Consider the following 22,029-nt stretch of genomic DNA (forward strand, 5'->3'; position numbering starts at 1 on the left):
TAAGGTGCTTCAATGAAGGGAATTGACCCGAGTGCAACCCACCCAGCAAATAGTTTAAGAGAAAGTAGTGCAACAATGCTACGCGAATCATTTCGATTCAATAAAGGAATTTTTTTCTTTTGACCATGTCCGATCCTAATAGGATCATATTATGGTCCTCCACGGAGTGGAGGTTTGTATTAACAGATTTTATTTTTACAAGAAATGGATGTCAGCCACTTGCTTAATCTATTAGGACCATACTCAGACTCATTGTATAATTGAAAAACAATATGTGAACTTGCCAGACCCAGGATTCGAACCTCGGACCCTCGACACTATAGACCGCCGCGTAATCCACGCGGCCATCGTGGGTGTACAGTTCAATGTAATTAAAATACATTTCATTTTGATTTGATTTTTGCATATTTATTGAACTTATTCATTTTGAGTATTCATTTTAACTAAATAAAAAACTGAGCTTAACTCAGCTAATAAGTTGCCTTATTAGTTGCTTATTGATTCTAATGCGGTACGAAGTTCGCCGGGTCAGCTAGTATATAATATATATATATATATAGGGTATTTAAAGTGGCCAATAGTTAAAATTTGTCTCAATTAGTATGTCACCGCGCAGCATAGAGATAATGCGCGGATGGGGCGTAAACCCGGGAGATGCGGGATTCGATTCCCTGCCGGGGTGGCTTACTTTTTTCAAAAAAGATTTTTTCTGTTGGTTACAATATATATATTCTCAGAAAGTGTTTTTCAAAATTATGTATGTTCAATAATTAGAATGGTACATTCTTAAATCTTGTGAATTATTCGTTGAATAAAAGAAATAGTTAATGATAAATTATTAGCAAGTTCAAGTAAGTTACATCATAAAAAAATATTGGAAAAATCCACGACGTCGGTTAGTAATTGAAGCAATCCGTATCTACTTTGATTTAATAAACAAAAATCGATTGCCAAAGTAGGTAGCTTGATTTTGAAGAGCGCTGATGAGTGAGTATTAAAAGTGGCCGATAGAATAAATTTTTCGCAATTAGTATGTCACCGCATAGCATAGAGGTTATGCGCGGATGGGGTGTGAACCCGGGAGATGCAGGTTCGATTCCATGCCGGGGTGACTTTTTTCAAAAAAGATTTTTTCTGTTGGTTATACTATATTTTCTCAGAAAGTGATTTTCAAAATTATTATGTTCAATAATTACATATAGCTATATTCCAGCAAAAAAAAGCATATTGAACCAAACAAATCCAACCGGACCATTGGATGTTGTACGATTTGGCAGAAATTTTCGGGAACGCGATTTTTGACGACAAATTTGTATTTTTTTAAAACTAACACCATCAGAATTCTATAAATTGTACCTAGTGTTAGTTCAATAAAAACAAATACGTACCTGTGACTAACATAGTTTAATGTGCGCTAGGTATTTATTTCGGATCTTAACAGCCTACCTCCACCCTTTGCCTCTGCTGTATACCTGTATTATTGGTACCTACCCTGATTTAAATCTCAAGTCGACATTATGCAAGATGCAGGTGGCTAAGCTAATAATGCATTTTGGGACGAATCCAGTGGGTACCTATTGGTATATTATCTGAGTGTGTTTTAAAGTTGTACAATATTATTTTTTTATTATGTTAAATAAAGAATGTTACATTCTCAAATCTTGTAAATTATTTATTGAATTAAAAAATAGTTGATGATAAAAATTACACATTTTCGAAATACTGTTCTACTGTAGGTTGTATTATTTTTGACATACCTACCTAATTTCTCTAAACTCTAAACCTCTAAACTCTAAACCCTAAACTCTTGAAATTGTCTAACCAGAGCCAGTTTTCTAAGCTGACAATCTACCATACAAAATGAATGTAAAATTTGTGTTTACTTTCAAAACTTTTATAATATATATTATTCTCCAATGCCCTATGATTTTCTAAACTAAGAATCACCATTCCAGTCAATGAGAAGGCAGCGTTGAACTGTCATGGTTGAAAGTATTTGCTTATCTATCAAAGTGTAAGCATCTGTTCCCCAGTTTTATTCAAGTTTTACTTAATTAATATAAGTAATAAAATATAGTTCTATATTATATAAAAATATAACTTATAATATTATCCTTATGGCGTATTTTCTAAACTAATAATCTCCATAGACTCACATCAAAACTAAGAATCTCCAAGTTTAAATTGAAGAAATCATTAATGTTTGACGAAAAATAACATCTGTATTTACTACAGGCAATTTCTTTTGCGATCCTCCATCTAATAAAACTATAATCAAACTGTTTATTCGTAACTGTAGCATGAAAATATTTTTTTATTGGTTGGCCAAAAACACACATTGATGCAGATTCTAAGTTATGATACTAAGCCCCTCAATTGAAGCGTCTAATTACAAAAAGCGACAAGTCCACAATTCAATATTTTCGGGAAACAACGTTTTTATGTTTCAAGCTTCAATTATTTGTTTTAACGTGAGATTATTTTTTCCGTTGTATTCTATGTCAAAATTAGAATCAAATCGCAATTTGTTTCAGCCGATAAACTCTTAAATGTAATAAAGACAAAATAAAATTGAACGTAGTGCTATTTGTACGCCACTTTTTAATTTACTCCACATAAGGCACATATTTTTGTAGCACTGTCATGAGTTTACTAGATGCTACAGCATGAGAGACGCCTTTTTCAATATTGAACGTTCCCTTTTGGTTGACTTAACACGCGCGAAATTAACCAAACTTTAATTAATAATATGAAACACGGACTTGGCGCTTTTTGTAATAAATTGAGACTTAAAATATTTTTTTTCGTAGGGTTATGTCGCGTTTTGGAATTTATAGATCAATACATATTGTGTAAAATTATACAAAGAATACGTGCGTATTTTTTTCTCGATTTTGACCAAATGTGGACTTATCGCTTATTGGAATTAGACGCCTCAATTATAGTATTTGTAAGTACTATAATTTTCGTCTGCGTACTATGTACGATATAAAACAGTAAAGTTATAGTACCTAGATATGCCCAAAATACTATAATTTTGAGAAATTTAAAATTTTGACTTGGCAACACTGAGTCTTTCATCCGTGATAAACCCAAAAGTCAACTCAAAGATTATTACTCCTAGAATAACTACTTACTCAAAATGGACGTGAAACGTGAACCAGATGACATTAAATCCGTTACAGAAGAGCGAAACTGGTTTAATGTCCCTATAATAGATTCGAACTACCCCTATTCTCAAACAGATGTAAAGCAAGAGACTGTCAACGATGTTAAATTTGAGGTTAGTATTTTAAAACTTGGTAAAATTCAATAATATAAGAATTGTGTGATCATTTTTATACGGCTATTTGTACAGGCAAAAATTTTGATGACGTGTTTATTGGTGACCCCGTTTGCAGTCTTAACAATAGGTATAATATCAGGTACCTACCTATCTAGAACTGTCAAAAAAATATTGACACAATTTTAAACGATTCTTTTTCCAAAAGCAGTTGAAATATCAATTAAAATATTGTTTGTAAGTATAATAATATACCATGCATTGGCTTATTTACAATTCATGGGGTTGCTGCCAAAAGCTAGTAAGTCGATAATTTCGGTAGTAGGTAAGTATTTAGAGTTAACAACGCATTATGTGACCAGTGGCGCACCCAGGGAAGGGAGGGTACCTGTCACCCCCCAAACATGACAATCATCAGAATGATTTTAAACATTAAAATTGAAAGCCAATAAACTATACCTTTGGGCTTAGACAAATAAAAACACGGCAAAAAAATGATTTGTAATTCTCCAGTAGGTACCCATTTTAGAAAAAATTCTTAAATTTTAATTTCTAACAAGTTTCTAACACAAAAATTTCGAAACACTAATGTCGGGTTTTTTTGAAACCGAATCCCTAATGGAACTGTCAAAAAATTCTCGGTGTCCATCCGAATTCCGGAGTGGTGTAGGTCATGGCTGTGGAGGCCTGGGCTGTGGGGGGCCTGCCGTGTCGGGTTGACCAGATAAGTGAGATAAACACACATCATAAATGAGTTTTAATAGTAAAAAAAAGTCGCCTGCGGGACTATTATACTTCATGGCCGTGAACATTTTAAATTATATAATTGTGTAATAATATATCTTGCTGAGTTTGCTATAATTTGACACAACGAAAATAGATATTTAATTTGTAATTCTATATCTCTATAATTTTAATTATGTACTTTCTAAAAAAGATGCTAAATTTGCTCAATAGTAAAAAAAAAGTCGCCTCGGGTTATTGCCATTTTAAAATATATGGTTGTGCGATATAATTTTTGGTTATGTACCTATTGATAGTCGACAACTTTATAATTCAATGTTAAAAATCGCTAAAATACACTGAATTTTAGTTGACCTCGAACTCCATTTGGAAAACGCCACTGTAGAACATCAGACTGCCTTTAACCTTAGTGAGAGGCCCGCCAAACATACTGACCTGGCGGCCCGCTTCAGGATCTGGGGGCCATGTAGACCACAATGTATCTACGTAGATATACAAAAGACAAAACCCCGTATAGTGCATCTGCGAAACAGCATAAAATCTTTCAACAATTATTTGTGTTTTTAGAAACCCTTTACAAACATGTCTATTAAATCGGAAATCGATTCCCAGTGGATTTACATTAAGGAGGAGTTTGTTGAAGACACAATGCCACCATCTAACTGTGACGAATCTAAACCAGGATGCTCTTATACGGAATGCAGGCCAGACAATCAGGTAGGTACATAAAATATACAACGAATAATTCCCAAGATTTAAAAATGTAGCATCCTTTTATTGAACAAACATAATTTGAATTGTAACTATTGAACACTTGTCCTTTCAACTTGAATTTCATGTTGATAATCCAGTTTTTCACAATTATTAAGATTTGATTTTCGATGAGAATTTTAAAAAACGTGAAACATTAAAAAAAATATCATAATACATTGGACGCTCAAGACGACGCCCAGCGCGTAACGATTAGGTGGCCATTTGATATAATTAGCATGCTATTTAAATGTGGTAATTAAAAAGTAATTATCTAGTCAGCAGTCAATGTGTTATGGAATGGTGGATGAAACTATTTAAATCCATACATTTTGATATACTGAAAAACTGGATAAGCCACATGAAAACACTATAATTATTTATAATGAAAATGTGTTAATTAATATTAATAAAATGTTAATTATTTAATTATATGAAAACACCATACACCTTTGATTTTAGAAAAAATTATTTCACTCAGTATATTGTAGATATTTTTTTAAAACGTTGATGTATCTCCAAAACACACTTTGTGGGTTATCCAGTTTTTAACTACACCTGTGGGTCTATTCTGTACTTATCGACCGCAAAAGTGATAAAATGATAGATATTATCAAACTTAGGGTAGGCTTGTATCAAAGTATTAGCACTTATTGTAACAATTACAATACGTTGGTTGTTATTGTTGCAATAAGCGTTACATTATAACAGCGCTTCTCTTGCTGCTGTTAAAATATAGCACTTATTGCAACAATACAATCAGCTTATTGTAATTGTTACAATAAGTGCTAATACTTTGATACAAACCTTCCCTAAGTTTGATAATATCTATCACTTTATCACTTAAGCGGTCGATAAGTATAGAATAAACCCACTGTCATCTAAACATCGTTTGTTTTGAAAGACCGTCATAGCAAAATGTCATTATGGCATTCTTGTTTTTAAAAGAATAATACATTTTGATATTTTTTTTATAAGCTGATTGTTTTGTTTAGGTTATAGCTCGTAGCAAAGTAATAGCGAACGTTGAGAATCTCAAATCTGACGGACGTATATTAGAAGAAGAAGAAAATGGCGGTGACATAAACATTGACGAACAAGACATCAAAACAGAACTCCCTAACAATAATGGAAAGACTACCAACGTAAACGGCTCTCGCTCCGAATTAGTGGCTGTTATAAACTTAAAAAGAAATAATTTTTATGATAATAACTTTGCGTGCAATATTTGCTTTAATTTTTTTGCATCGTTTGACTTGTTAAAGTTACACAAAGCTTTGCACAACAATTCAATTAATTATAATGTGGAAAATCACCTAAAATGTGCTGGTGCAGGTGGTATGAAAATACACAAAATGTTACATTTTGGTGAAAAACCATTTAAATGTAATGAATGTAATCACTCAGCTAAACAAGCAGGTCATTTGAAATTACATAAAATGAAACATTCTGGTGAAAAGCCGTTTAATTGTGACAGATGTAATTTCACTTGTTCACGATCTGGTAGCTTGAAATTACACAAACTATCACATTCTGGTGATAAGCCATTTAAATGTGATGAATGTGATTACTCGTCCACACAATTAGGTCACATGATATCACACAAAATGATCCATTCAGGTGTAAAGCCATTTAAATGTGACGAATGTAATTTTGCTTGTACACAATCAAGTGGCATGAAAATACACAAAATGACTCATTCTGGTCAAAAGCCACTTAAATGTATTGAGTGTTCGTATTCGTGTATAACACCCAGTAATATGAAATTGCATAAGTTGAACCATTCTAATGTAAAGCAGTTTAAATGTGAGGAATGTAATTATTCAACTAATAATTCTAGTACAATGAGATCGCACCGAGTGATGCATTCCGGAAAGAAGCAATTTCAATGTGATGAATGTGATTACTCATCCATTCAATTTGGTGCTATTAAAAGACATAAACTTACTCATTCTGGTGAAAAGCCTTTCAAATGTGATATATGCCAATTCTCGTGCAAGCTATCTGCTGATATGAAAAGGCACAAAATGACTCACTCTGGTGAAAAACCTTTTATATGTATCCAATGCAGTTATACATGTATAACATCCAGTATGATGAAACTACACAAAATGAGACATTCTGGCGAAAAGCCATTAAATGTGATCAATGCAGTTACACTTGTATAAGATCCACCATATTGACATTACACAAAATAAACCATTCTGGTGAAAAACCATTTAAATGTGATATGTGTAGTTTCTCCTGCGTAACATCAGGTAGCATGAAAAAACATAAACTTATACATTCCGATGAAAAGCCATTTCAATGTGATGAATGTAAATACTCGTGTAAAACATTGGGTAGCTTGAAAAGACACAAAATAATACATTCTCGTAAAAATGAGACATCATAGTTTCGCTTTGCTATCACCGTTAGAATACGTCAAACAATATAATTTCCTTCTCCTGCTCCTTCAAGCTCACGATTGACATGTATCAGTTTGAAAGGGTCGACGAGTTCATATATCTGGGATCACACATTACCTCTCAAAACGACATCCATCAGCCAAGAAGTTAACAGAAGGATTACTCTGGCAAACAAATCTTACTACGGTTTACAGAGACACTTCAGATCAAGACTCCTCTCAAAGAAAACTAAGATATATACAAAACCCTCATCTGACCCATATTAACCTATGGATCGGAATGCTAGGCTTTATCAAAAAATATGAGAGGAAGCTGGATATCTTTGAAAGAAAGATATTAAGAAGAGTCTTTGGAGCTGTTTGTGAGGAGGATGGCACGTGGCGAGGAAGGTACAACCATTAACTATATGCGTTGTATGAAGATTCCCCTGTAGTCTCACACGTGAAAGTGGGGCGACTTCGTTGGGCAGGCCATGTCTCAAGGATGGAAGACACCCAACCACCAAAAAGGCTTCTCTTCAACAGACCAGAAGGGAAAAGGAGGATCGGGAGACATAGACTGCGGTGGCTAAACTGAATAGAAAGAGACACAACATACCTGAAACTGAGGCGGTGGAAGGAGTTTGCGGCAGACAGAGAGGAGTAGAAACGTTTCCTGGAGGCGGCCAAGACCCACATTGGGAATGACTATAATTTTATTCCATAAATTTGTTATTAAGTGTATATATTATGTAATTACGTATTGTTCAGTGTCGAACGGATAACTCAGAGATACTGGTAGTTTCCTGGTAGCTTCCAGGGAGAGCGAAGTAGAAGTAGAGCGTCGGTGCAATGGAGCGTCCAAGTGAAGAAGCTGACTTGGGGTAGCATTCACTCTTTCCTGAGAATAGCAGATGATCGAGAGGGGTGGCCGCTCAAAGGATGACAACATTGCAAGTTTATCACGATCGTAAGCCGTGAGGAAACGACCAAGAAGAAGAAAAATATGTTAAGTAGATATCGTCGTTAGTTTATATATTTTATTTATTTTGTGATGTACCTACAACTATTATAATGGTTTTGAAATAAAGACGCTGGCTAGCAATCAACGTATATGCCTATTCATGACCCCATATCTTAAAACGGGCGCCACGGCCAGGATCTTTGGCGGGCCGCCCTATCTATCGCTAAGTTTAATGGCATGTTGGACGCACAACAGAAGCGTTTTCAAAATTGTGTTAGAGGTAAGATTAAGGGCTTTCAGTTTATTTTTAGGGATTTTTGTAGTTTTAATACACCTACTTCAATTATGTAGTTGTCAAGTATCAACACAAAACAATCAAAATGCATTTAGCGACCCCTTTTTTAAATATGAAATTCTCTCTTGTGACATAGCGCCGCAGGCGACTTTTTACCTACTATTAGAGGAGACTTGTGATGTGCGTTTATCTTAAATATCTGATTGACCCACCACGTCGCCGACCCCCCTGAGCCCGAGCCCCTAGGTTAAATCCCTGTCACCCCCCCGTTGTGGGGGCCATGTGCCTATTATTGGTACCTAGATTTAAACCGCATTTCAGTTAGTAACGCACATTGGGGCGAAGCCAGTAAACACTGGTTTGAAACACGCCAGGCGTCTTATTTTTTTAAAAATTCTATTAGGTTTTAGAATTCTTTCTTAGTTGCTACCTACTATACAATCTGCCCCATTGACGTTGGATGAATACGGGGGAATCCCGGGAGAGAAGGGTGGATTATTTTAATGGACGGAACTAAATCTGAAAAAAAAAACAATGTTTAACAGGGGTGTTCACTTTGTGTCTAGATCAGTGGTTCTTAACCTTGTTTGAGGTACCCCACCAGTTTCATATGTGCATTCACCGAACCCTTCTTAATTGGAAAGATAAAATATGATTTTTTTTTCAAATTCAAAACATAGGTACTTACATATTTTACTGGTGCACAAAATTAACCGTGCATCAACATCACTGTGTTCAAAGAACAAAACCATTAAAACATGATTTTCACACAAAAACAAAAACATAATCATGAATATTTACTGCAAATCAGTGTGACTTCTGCTGTTGCCTTTCGGAGACCAGTTCAGAAATCCGCGGCTTCACCTTGGCAAGTGCCACTATCATGTCATTTTCGCAACTAAGTCTGTTCCTTTTCTTTGTTTTTATGTCCAGCATCCTCGAAAAGGATTGCTCGCAAGATATGTTGTAACAAACGGTATGAAAATCTCAGAGCTTTCTTAGCAATAACAGGGTACGTTACCATTTGTTGACACCAACACGTTGAGAGCGTTGTTGTTCTGAAGAGTTGCTGTTGAACATGAACCATCGAGGTATTCATCATTGACATCATTCTGTTGTCTCAACACTAAACGTGAACGGCTGTCTCATCCATATGAGTCGGTTGTGTGTCTTGACCTCCGCCGAACCCCTGAGACTGACTCACTGAACCCCTGGGGTTCGATCGACCAGATTAAGAACCACTGGTCTAGATCATTGCCGACTCAAGTAGAAAACCGATACATTCACAACGACTGGTCCTACCTTTTCCGCCCATCCCTTGTTGTCTATGAATGACCTGTCATTGTTCTATAGAGTGCTCATACCTACCGATGCGTTAGTCGTGTTCACACACAGTTTGATTTGGATAGATGAGTTACATGATAAATAATACACTAGCATTACAAACCTTCTACTATAATGTAATACATAGATCAATGCTACTATTTTTTTGGAAATCGATATTACCACCGGTTTTGTGTGAAGGACTAGTCTGACTTTGACAGCTGATGAATAACAGGAATGTACTTATAGTATTTTATAAATAAAACTGATAGTTAATAATATATTTGATTTGACAATTTTTTATAATCCAATTTGAAACGAGAAAAGGCGAATCAATATGTCAAGCAATCTAGGGTCTGATTTTGACAGCTGAACAGTGGACCACTCGTTGCTTGTGCAAAAAGATATGCTCAGGCTTTATTAATCTAAAGATGGCGCTGGTCTAGATTCTAGAATGAGTATCGTACCTACCCCAAATGTGTCCCGAATCATCGCGTTGTTTTACTACCGAATGCGTACCTACCATGAATACATCCTGACGGGTTTTATCATCGAAAGGCTTTGTCACTAAGAATATTGTAATAGGTAGGTATATAATATATATTCGAAATACTTATATGAAAACCAACCTGAATGCCGTTTAATATTGTATACAGAGTGTATGTCATGGGATGCTGGCATGACGCTACTTTAACATTATACGGTTTTTACCGTACGGCAAAAAACCGAGCGGCAACATTCTTTTAGTGGTGTGAAGAATAGCGTGGACCTTTTCACATTACACGGCTCCGTAGAGCAGCCGTCCATTACCACTGTATTCATGGCGTCCCCACCGATTACGACGTGACAAAATGCATGCTTAGACCATTTTAAATCGACAATTTATGCTGAGCCTGTGACGGAAAAAAACCGTGCATAAGCCGTATAGTGTGAAAATATCGTGAACTTGTTGCCGATTCAGATTTTTACCGTTTAACGTTTTTTACCGATGTACTGAAATGACTTTATTCTAAAACATTAGATCGATATGTTAAAAAGAATACTAACTACTTTATGTACTTAATAAAAATACTTTATGCAGTTATCAAATGCTTAAAATAAATATAAAGGGTAACGAGGGTTCAAAATTATATAAATAGATTATTTACAACGTTTAAGAAATGTCCAGGCTTATGCTCTAATAATACCATAAAACTCCATTTTGACCTACACCGATAACCGGGCCCTTAACGCCGATACCTCTCTACGGGTTGCCTGTCAGCCCCTCGAACTGGTGATCAGGTTCAAATGTGTCGCTAGATTTCAAAATCAGCCAAGTCCATAATCGATGAATAGGAGAAAAACAGATTTTTGTTTTCTCAAGTACACAGACACAAGGGTGAAAGTTTATATTATTTCGAGTAAGTATAGAATATTTAAAATTAATATGTTCCACATTCCGATAACGCAGAAATGATAGAAAGTAGTACTTCTTCAGCAATTCACAAAAAAGTCAAAAATATGTAAACGTGGACTTGGCTGATTTTGAAATCTTGCGATTCAAATACTTTGGTGACACAGTTGCCGGCGCTGGCAGTCTTTCTAGAGAACTTGGAATTTGTCTGGGTGTGGCGGGTGTGAATTCAACAAACTTGGAGTCACATGGCAGACAATGCTGTATTTCTTGAATAACAGTTAATGTCGTATGTTCAACGCGTGCTTGGTGCGTGTATGGCATTGAGACATGGCATCTTACTAAGCTTCGAATGTTTTTTTTTTTATCTTTGAGAATCGATGTCTGCCACGAATCTTAACTCATTTAGTGCTAACACCACGACTGGCACGTTTGGAGTCGTTGGCCATTAGATGAAATAATTAACGTGTTATTTAAATGTGGTTATTAAAAGGTTGGCAGTGATTGTGTTAAAGGTGCATTGGTACAACCGCGTTACAAAACCTAGGATACATGAGCCTACACAGCAGTCATCGGTGGTTAAAGTAATCATGAAGAGGCACTGGGCACGCGATAGACTAAGGGAAGTGGCACAGCCTTGTACTTGCCCTATTCCCTAATAATGGGGAGTGATAGGGTGGCGAAAGTAATTGTTTTTGTAGTGGTGTATACATTTGTAGAAAGAATCAACAGTTTTGCTCGAAATAGTTTATTAAAGTAAAGTAAAAGCATAGCATTATAAAGTGCAGACCATTTTACCAACTCACATTAATTATATACTAACTAAAGGATATCTGTATTCACTAAATAAAAACAGATTTAAGAACATATTTACCATTCTTATTAGACATACATAATTTGAGCCAACCTCAGAGATATTATAATCTATTAGAAAAAATAATCATTTTAAAATATACGATGCAGGGCAGGACACGAATCAATTTAAGAATGATGTATCGACTGATGTATCGACATCAGTGAAACGGCAAATAATTTTCAACTATAGGCGTGACGAAATTTTGGACTCGCTGGCATTAGGAGAGAGAACGTCGAGCTGGGAACACGTCAATTTGTTTCGTGATGGCGATGGGGGTATTAATTCTTAAATCGTGTAAAGATGACTAAAAACGTTACACATTTACTTGAAAAAGAAAACACGTCAATGAATATATTATTATTGTTACTAATAGAACAATAAACAGAACATTAAATGGCCACATGTTGGAATTATATGACAGATTATATTTCGTTCGGCATGCGTCATTTGCACCCGCGACCCGCAATCCGCGCATCGCCTAGCACGATCTTTTTAGACCGTGACTCAACTGAGGTATAGCCTTAACCATTGCCGACTAAAGTAGAAGGCCGATACACTTACAACGACTGGTCCTATTTTTTCAGCCCCTCCATCTGTCTATGTATGAACTGTCATTCTATAGAGTGCTCATACTGACGCGTCTATCATGTTCACACAGGGAGTGGTTTGATTTGAATAGATAAGTTACATGATAAATAATACACTAGCATTAACACCTTCGACAAATGTAATGCATAGATCAATGTTACATATTTTTTGGAAATCGATTTTACCACTGGTTTTTGTGTGAAGGACTAGTCTGACTTTGACAGCTGATGAATAACAGGAATGTATATTATTTATAAATAACACTGATAGTTAATATTATATTTGATTTGAGAATTTTGTATAATTCAAATTGAAACGAGAAAGGGCGAATCAATATGTCAAGCAATCAGGGATCTGATTTTGACAGCTGAAAAGTAGACCACTCGTTGCTTGTGCAAAAAGTTATGCTCAGGCATTATCAATCTAAAGATGGCGGTGATTTAACCCAATTTGTGGTGTGCTTCAGTTGTGTGAGCATTAGTTAGTTTAATCGTAATAAGTAAAAATGCAGGTAGGTCAATTGGTAAAGCATGTTGGCCCGAATTCAATGGATGCAGGTTCATATTATTATGTCGCAGTTCATTTACTCAAAATTGTTAACTATAGGAGTTTCCATAGCATTTACGTATAACTTTTTGGAAAGGATGAAGACATCAAATTAAGACCATAATGTACAAGATAAAGTTATTTTTACTTTCAAAACAATTCAATTACATATTAGACAATAATGTATGAAGATACAATAGTTGTAAAATTTTCTATAAACACGACAATGTTGATCACTATTAAATATAATATGTAAAAGCAGTGTAGGTTCACTTTACTATTCTTGGTCGTTCCCTCATGGCTGAGAATCGTGACCACCCTTAAATGCAGTGATCTTCTGTGCAAATAATACACCTCTCTCTACCTCTCACGGTCCTCTTCTTCTTTTACAGCAGAATGAAGGCTTCAGTTGATCACCAAAGCATCGATGCCCTTACACTGCTTTACCATCTATGGAGGGTACCAAAAACTACCAATTTAACATTAATATTATGCCAAAAACACTACAGATTTCAATATATAGATATATTATTCCTTTATCTGATATTTTAGTAGCATTCAGCGTTACTATTTAATTTTAAAGCCACGCTCGCTGGTTGTCAGACATGAGTCGAGAATGAACAAAAAAATGGAGATCACTAATGTTTGTTTGCAAAACCACAATTATTTTCGTAACAATTGAAATAATTCCGCCATCATCCAATTGCAATCTGTGTAGGTTTTAAGTCACACACTAAAGAACAAATTTATGAAATAAAATTATATTGTTCGACATATAATCAACAGTGTTTAGGAAAAAGGGCGTAACCTCACAGAACAAATTTTACAGGAGCAAAAAACGTTTTTTGAATAATTTTGGTTAAATATTAAAAAAAAATATAGGCACAGACATTCAGTGCATGATAATTGATGATTTAGTGTAATATCTTTTCGATCTAATAGTAATTAAAGAAATTATTACAGAAAAATCATTAAAATTGAGGGTAAATGCTTTTTTCCTGAAATTAAAACTTAATTAAAAATCATTATAACCTGAGTCTAGATAATAATTCGGCATCTGCAGATTACTTCCTTTTTACAGAACGAGTATTTAGTTGTATACTGTTAATATCTGATAAAAGCACTCTTCGAAAAATCGAGGGTTACGCCCTTTTTTAAACACAGTCGTTATTAAAACAGTGATAATAATGTGAAATAATCATGTCTGATTTATGCGAGAATGTATAATTTTGTGCCTTTTCAAGCTACCTAATGTTTTACACGAGTATTCACATTCTTCACAATTAAATGGTTTTTCGTCTGAATGTATAATTTTATGCTTTTTCAAGTTACCCAATGTGATGCAAGAGAAACTGCATACATCACATTTAAACGGTTTTTCACCGGAATGGTTTATTTTATGTAATCTCAATATAGTGGATCGTATACAAGTATAACTGCACTGATCACATTTGAATGGTTTTTCACCAGAATGTCTCATTTTGTGTAGTTTCATCATACTAGATGTTACACATGTGTAACTACATTGGTTACATTTAAATGGTTTTTCACCGGAATGAATCATGTTGTGCCTTTTCATATCGGTATATAGCCTGCATGAAAAATGACAAATCTCACATTTAAAAGGCTTTTCACCAGAATGAGTCATTTCATGCCTTTTCATGACATTGGATTGTATGGACATGTAATTACATTCTCCACATTTTAATGGAGTTTCACCTGCGTGTATCATTTGGTGTAATTTCATATGACTAGCTCGAATGGATGTGTAGTTACACAAACTACAATTAAACTGCATTTTAGTAGAATGAGTTATTTTGTGTTTTTTCATATTACCAGATGTTTTGCATGAGAAGCTACACTCATCACATTTAAATTGCTTTTCACTTGAATGTCTCAACTTGTGTATTTTAATCATATTAGATCTTATACACGTATAACTACATTCGTCACACTTAAATGGCTTTTCGCCAGAATGAGTCATTTTGTGCCTTTTTAGGTCAGATGGTAAAAAACATGAAAATATACATTCATCACATTTCAATGGCTTTTCCACAGAATGAGTCATTTTGTGTGATTTTATGTGACTATATAATAGGGACGAGTAATTACATACATTACATTTAAACTGTTTTTTACCAGAACTCGTCAACATATGTAATATTATGTGATTTGATTCATACTTTTTTTCACTAACATGAGTCAATTTATGTGCTTTCATGTTACCAGATGTTATACACGAGTATTTACATTTATCACATTTAAATGGCTTTTCGCCAGTATGAATCATTTTGTGTGACTTCATACTACTAGATTGTGAACAAGCGAAATCACAATCACCACATTTAAATGGTTTTTCGCCAGAATGAGTCAGTTTGTGTGATTTCATATGACTAGAATTAACGGATGAGTAATTACATTCATTACATTGGTGAGTAATTACAGTGCGTAACTTTTTATTTGAATGTGTTATTTGATGCTTTTTCATATTGTCTTTTGTTATACACCGATAATCACATTCGGAGCATTTATATGGTTTTTCACCAGTATGTATCATTTCATGTCTCTTCATGTCACGAGATACTTTACATGAGAAATTACATTCATGACATTTAAACCGCTTATCTCTTGTAGTACAGAATGTTTTACTCTCTGAAGAACTCACTCTGTGAAGTTTCAGCATGTCTACCGTTGCAAAGAAACTGAAACAAATATTGCACGCAAAGTTATTATCATAAAAATGACTTCTTTCCAACTTTATAACAGCTACTAATTCAGCGTTAGATTGAATGACATTTTGTTCAACTCTTTCGCTCGCATTTGTCAGACTTTCATTGTGTTCGTCTGGTTCTTTTTTAAATTCTTTTTCATGTATGCGTATGTCACCGGCATTTTCTTCCACTTCTGACATGCATATGGTCTTTTGAAGATTATACACCATTACTGTGCCAACAGCTTCTGCCTAAAGGAAACAAACAGAAAAACTAATTATATTTTTGTCAGAAATCCTATATTGAATATACATATTGCGTCCGTAAGCTTTTCCAATTAAGCTAAGGGCATCATGGAAAAGCAAACTGATGCGAATCAGGTTCAAGATACGTCGGGTGTTAAATTATTTTTTTGAGTGTAATATATGCATGAGATATTTTCAAATTATTTATATTTAATATATAGAATTTTATATTCTGAAATCATTTATTGTATTCGTTGAATACTAATATATATATATATATATCTTCTTCTTATTGTTCCATCCCCTAGCGAAGGTCGGCCATCATCAAAGCGATCTTATCTTTGTCGTCTGCTACCCGGAACAGTTCAGTGGAGCTGCACTCGTACCAATCACGGAGGTTCTTAAGCCACGAAATGCGGCGCCGCCCTCTGCTACGCTTCCCATTGATCTTTCCTTGAATGACAAGTTAGGGAATGCTGTATTTTTGTCCTCTCATAATGTAGCCGAGGTACTGTAGTTTCCTGGTTTTGATACTACGTAGAACTTCTCGGTCCTTCCCCATTCGATTGAGAACTTCAACTTTTGTCACCCGGTCAGTCCAAAGAATTTTGAGGATGCGCCTATACAGCCACATCTCGAAAGCTTCAAGTCTCCGTGACATCTCTTGGTTTAGCGTCCATACTTCCATACCATAGAAAAGAAATGAGAGAACAAAACAAGGTACCATACGCAGTCTCAGACTTACGTTAAGATATTGCTAAGGAGGCGTCTCATTTTGAGAAAGGCGCTCCTTGCGATCTCAATTCTAGTTTTTATTTCCTGAGACTGGTCCCATTTCTTATTGACCCATGTACCGAAATATTTATAATGGGTCACACGTTTGATTGGTTCGCTGTTAATGACAAAATATATATATGAAATATATTATAAATGAAGAATTTATTCGTAAAGCTTTCTATCTAATAAAAACACTTTCTACATAATAAAAATAAAGCCATCCACATTTTTATTGGACAATGTATAGGTACTTACAGAATACAATGCTCTGAATGAAATGGAAGGATAAGTTCAACAATCTTTTAATCTCATGACTATATTCTCATTGTAAATAGCCGTTAATTAGAGTTAGTATCGGTCTATAGTGTCGAGGGTCCCAGGTTCGAATCCTGCGTATGACAAGTACACATATTGTTTTTCAATTTGTGTATGAGTCAGAGTATGGACCTGATAGGTTGAGCAAGTGGCTGACATCCATTTCTTGTAATAATAAAATATGTTAATACAAAACTCCACTCTGTGGAGGCCCATATGATCCTATTAGGATCGGACATGCTCGAAAGAAGAAAGAAAAAGATTACCGATTTGGCTAACAGTTAATACAAACATTCTCCTGCCTAGAAATAATTCTCCTAAAAGACTGTGTACTGCATACCCCTGGTATTAGCGCATTTTCTTTGTGCACAGATGAGGCGATCGATTCGTCAGAGGATTTAAAAGAGGGCATCGAATTTTTAATGTGATAAGTACGCCTTTACCTTAGGAATTCCGGCTATACTCCCAGGGCAATTCACGAATGAAGCACTTCAAAATACGTCACCGAACCGCTTTAACTGAAGTACAGGAGATATTGTGTGTATAGAGCTTCGAACGAAATGGCTAAGTGAGAAAGCATTCAGCATGCTTATACCTCATGTTCATGCGTTAGAGTAAGATAGAAAGTAAACATGTCATGACGGAACTCTTCTGAATTTCATGGAAATTAAATAACATTTTTATCCATTTTGGTAATGACTTCATATTTAATCAGTACTTACCGTTAACGTTGCATTATTAAACCATTCATTGTTGAAGTACGTCACCAATTAATCTTTAAACAAGCTAGTTACGTCTCCAATATAACAATATTACAACACGGAATTTCCGTTGTATTTTGCAAACAAACATGTGTGTTTCTGTATTTCAAAATCACAATAAATATTTAAATGAGAATTTAAACACAAAATAATACTTTCAGCGGTAATAGTAAAGCAAAAGATAGAAAAAAATAGAATAATAGCCTCTTCTATACTACGTACGAATTTCTGACGTTAAATAAATGTCAAACGGAGAGTTGCTAGCCCCTCTACCGCCAAAGCGTGTATACTTCAATTGCATACTGTACTCGACACTACCGGTTGACTTTTAATATACTTCGTTAAAGTAGGCTTGCGCTTAACGTAAGCGCAACCGGTCATAGTGCTTCATACGTGAATCGCCCTCCAGGCCGAACTGAAAGCTATTGCGTGGATTGATGCTTTGCCTGTTTCGCGGTGATCTGTTATATGACTAGTTTTTTGATTTTTTCGCAATCAAGGTTTTTTTCAAAATCATTACAAGATGCATATTTCACAGAAGTAAGGTACCTATACAACTTCACAAAAACAACAAAATCCTTGTAACTAAGATCAAAATGGTTAATAACATCAAATCAAACGTACAAGTACGAATATAAACAATATAACAGTCTTGTCTTCAATACCACCTTCAATAATAAATTATTATTTTTAATTACAGGGTTTAATACGGTCATTATGGTTTTATTTTTATCGTGGAGTGCCTCAAAATTAGTCAAGTGTAACAGGCATCCACGTCCATAAAACCACCACTGACTAGTATTCAGTAATCATTATAGTGCTACAATGTTTGAGGCTTTCACGGTTATTTTTTTATCGTAGCAGATTTTTGGGTATCCACCGTGTGTCCTTCCTTCTTTCAACGACGTTTTGGGCTCGTTGCAGAGGCCATTATCAAAAAATGATTTATGATGAAATTTAGTGTAGGTACAGTATATGAATGTTAACGTTGCTCTAAGAATGTCAAAAGAAATCCGATTAGCTAAGAGCAAAATTGCTCTGAGTAATGTGTGAATCGTTACGACCAGAGATACCGGCTCGAATATTGGATTTTGCTGATTGTGAGTGCAAGAAGCCATGATGTTTTTAACCGTACTCCATCATCCCTACTAATATTTTCAGAGTTTCTATGGTTATAGCAACGTTTACATTCATATACTGTAACGATATTTATTCAGTTGTCTCTGAATAAATGCGTTTTGAACACTGGCGACCCCGTGCAGCAAAAATACGGCGCCGTACGCTTGCAAATCTGGAATTGAGTATGTTTTCACGTTGGCAGCTATGCGGCGTGAAACAAGACGTAATCGACCAATCGGGCAGGATCTAGAAGGAGGACATTAACGGAGAGTGACGAAGGAAGACGTGTTTAACGAGACTTCGTGCCGGTTCGGACACCGGCCAATGGAGGCCATCTTGCGGTAAATCGTTAACCAAGTATCACCCTTTTCGCCTATTCTAAGGATTCACTTCATTGTTTTTATCTTAATAATACCCCACAGAAACTATTTCTTGTAGGATATAGGCCAGGCATTGTTCGATTATAACTGTTCTCACTTTTAGTATATTTGTGGTTGGACCACGTGTCATTTGCAAATCTTGTTGAATAAACCTAATGTTTTGGACTTGGCTCCTTATCAAACAAATCTTTTATTTATTTTTATTGTTGCCTGATTTATTCCCAGTGTTATTTTCACTCCGTTGAATAGATCCGGCATGGCGCCCTTTAATTCTTTTGCTCTAATTAATTATTTCCTTAAAGGTGTACTAGAAGACCTCTTTGACAAGTGAGCGTTTACAACTGTTCTCACGACCCTATAATAAATATGTTTGCTTTTCTATAGAGATTCCATGGTTTTACCGTTTATTCATTGGACTGAGCTAGGCCGATTTTAACGGAAATTGAGTGGTAGTATTCTATATCAAATAATAATTTTACTACACCTTAATTACGTTTACAATACCTACACTACATTTCATCATAAAACATATTATCTTCTCTTGATAATGTCCTCTGCAACGAGCCCGAAACGTCGAGGAAAGAAGGAAGAAGGACACACGGTGGAAACCCAAAAATCTACTACGATAATTATAGTGCTCTTATCCGCAGCATTTTTCACAATAGTAATGATGTGCAGTCGAGCCCCTAGCAGCTCTATCATACGACAGCCGCGGGAGTAGGACAAAGATACAGCACTCGAAATGGATAATTTTACGAATCGGAGCGCTTAATAATTTTACGAAAATCTTTAGATAGATGAATGTATAAATACATAATTATCTAATTTTATGTATATTTTATGAAACTAGATGTGACTGATTCTTTGTTATATGGCTTACTACGAGCCATCGAGTATTATCGAGTATTTTTTTGTGATACCTAGTAAAAGAGGTGATGTTTTATTGTCTTCAACTAAAATAGAATACGTTCATTCTAGTTTAATCATACAATGGAAGAGTAACGCGCCAATCAAATTGAGGTGCATGTAGCCTACTGTCACGGCGACAAATTTAATCTATGCTTTCGTCATTTTCCATAATATTTTAAATTCTTCGTGAATTCAGTAGAGAATGGCACTGATGAAGAGTGCCAACTATAATGTATTATTAATTTGAATTATTATTATATATTCATGCCAATTTCAATTAACTTTAACAGTTTTACGTGTGCACGTGTCTACGTGTACGTTTGAACAGATCTCAACCTGCAGACCAAAGATAATAGACAACATTCTTATAGAAAATACATACTGCCAACCGCTAAAAACAATAAAAAAAACGTGATTTGACATGACAGTCGAAAAGTGTAGGCATGTAGAAGGCGATAAAAACGTTCACTGAGTCATGCGAGTGCCGATGTAGTGCAGTTCAAAGTGAGGTGACCTCATTATTGTTCTGGTGATTTCAGCAGATTTGGCCTACTTAACTAACAAAAAGATTCAAAATGTGCTACGGGATGAGAGCGTCAGCTTGATAACATTTTAAACACCAAGAAAAACGACATTACACACCCTTTCCCGTAGCGGCAGCTTACTGTGACGTCACGTGATATTCTGCAACATGCCCTTCAATTTGGTTCGCGCTTTAGAGTTGACCATTATCAGTTTTGATACTGGATAGTCATTAGATTATGTCTTCTTGAAATTGGACATAGCTGATAAACATTATCTAAATTATATAGAATATTAAACACCTACCTGATTATCTGGTGTGTATTCCGAATAAGAACAACTAGGTTGTGATTCTGCACAATTGATTGGGCGTGTTGTGTCATCAACAAATTCTTCCTTGATGTCAAGATGGTATAAATCAGTGTCAGGTTTTATTAACATCAGGTCTGTTATAGGGTCCTAAAAAAAACACATTTTTGACACATATAATACACTATGCGGTTTCCCTTCTACTTCAATGCTGACCAAATGGTTATAAACCATTAGAATATGTCAAATGACAAAAAGTTAGAAGCCTTCAAGGATTCACATGTAGGTAAAAATGGAGGTTTTATGCTATTTTCAGAGCAGCAAGATAGGTGCTGTTAAAATATAGCATTTATTGCAACAATTACAACCAATTTATTTTAATTGTAACAATAAGTGCTTATACTTTGATACAAACCGACCCTAAGTATGGTAATATTTATCACTTTAGCGGTCAATAAGTATAGAATATACCCACACGTAGGTACTATAATTCGATGACAAAAAGAGAACAGAATAAAATTCAACGATGGCGACTTACCGCCAAAGACGGCGGAAGACCAGTCACAAGCACCTAATATTCATCAACATATTATTATTATTATCATCTACTTATAAGTTTACAAGATTATGCGAACATAGTAGTAGAAAATATACAAGTTTTGAAAACCTAACCTCAAATGTATGACTATCGTTGTTGGCAGCCTCTTGTTTTATATATGTTTGAGTATCGGAGCCGTTGGGATCGATTATTGGCACATGGAACCAATTCTGCTCTTCTGTTTCAGGTTCCAATCCATTTGGTTCAGTTTTCACGTCCATTTTGATGTATTCAAGCCGTAATTATGTCAGAATT

The 22,029-nt window shown here is 35.1% G+C and overlaps 2 protein-coding genes across 2 annotated transcripts; one reads left to right on the top strand and one right to left on the bottom strand.

Annotated features, from left to right (window-relative positions):
- Positions 1–4,594: 4,594 nt before the first annotated feature.
- LOC147076384 (uncharacterized) lies at positions 4,595–8,270 on the top strand. Its single transcript, XM_085941250.1, has 2 exons — positions 4,595–4,744; positions 5,773–8,270. The coding sequence occupies exons 1-2, from the start codon at positions 4,610–4,612 to the stop codon at positions 6,943–6,945; spliced, it is 1,308 nt and encodes a 435-aa protein (XP_085797376.1). The 5' UTR covers positions 4,595–4,609; the 3' UTR covers positions 6,946–8,270.
- Positions 7,663–22,029, bottom strand: LOC147076385 (uncharacterized). Its single transcript, XM_085941595.1, has 5 exons — positions 21,849–22,029; positions 21,174–21,326; positions 15,794–16,090; positions 7,924–8,064; positions 7,663–7,752 (listed from the first exon to the last, which is right to left on the bottom strand). The coding sequence occupies exons 1-5, from the start codon at positions 21,993–21,995 to the stop codon at positions 7,663–7,665; spliced, it is 828 nt and encodes a 275-aa protein (XP_085797721.1). The 5' UTR covers positions 21,996–22,029.

Source organism: Rhyacophila brunnea, unplaced genomic scaffold (genome assembly GCF_057557595.1).
Source record: "Rhyacophila brunnea isolate RB1 unplaced genomic scaffold, BYU_Rbru_1.0 scaffold_13, whole genome shotgun sequence".
Taxonomy (NCBI): domain Eukaryota; kingdom Metazoa; phylum Arthropoda; class Insecta; order Trichoptera; family Rhyacophilidae; genus Rhyacophila; species Rhyacophila brunnea.

Excerpts from the sequence above, each read along its gene's own strand:
- LOC147076385 (XM_085941595.1), bottom strand. The coding sequence starts at position 21,995 with ATGGACGTGAAAACTGAACCAAATGGATTGGAACCTGAAACAGAAGAG. Across the intron at positions 8,065-15,793 it reads ACATGCTGAAACTTCACAGA|GAAAGAGTGAATGCTACCCC; the intron begins GTGAGTTCTTCA and ends TGCTATTCTCAG. Across the intron at positions 7,753-7,923 it reads CGTTCGACACTGAACAATAC|CCACCGCAGTCTATGTCTCC; the intron begins GTAATTACATAA and ends TATTCAGTTTAG.
- LOC147076384 (XM_085941250.1), top strand. The coding sequence starts at position 4,610 with ATGTCTATTAAATCGGAAATCGATTCCCAGTGGATTTACATTAAGGAG. Across the intron at positions 4,745-5,772 it reads AATGCAGGCCAGACAATCAG|GTTATAGCTCGTAGCAAAGT; the intron begins GTAGGTACATAA and ends TGTTTTGTTTAG.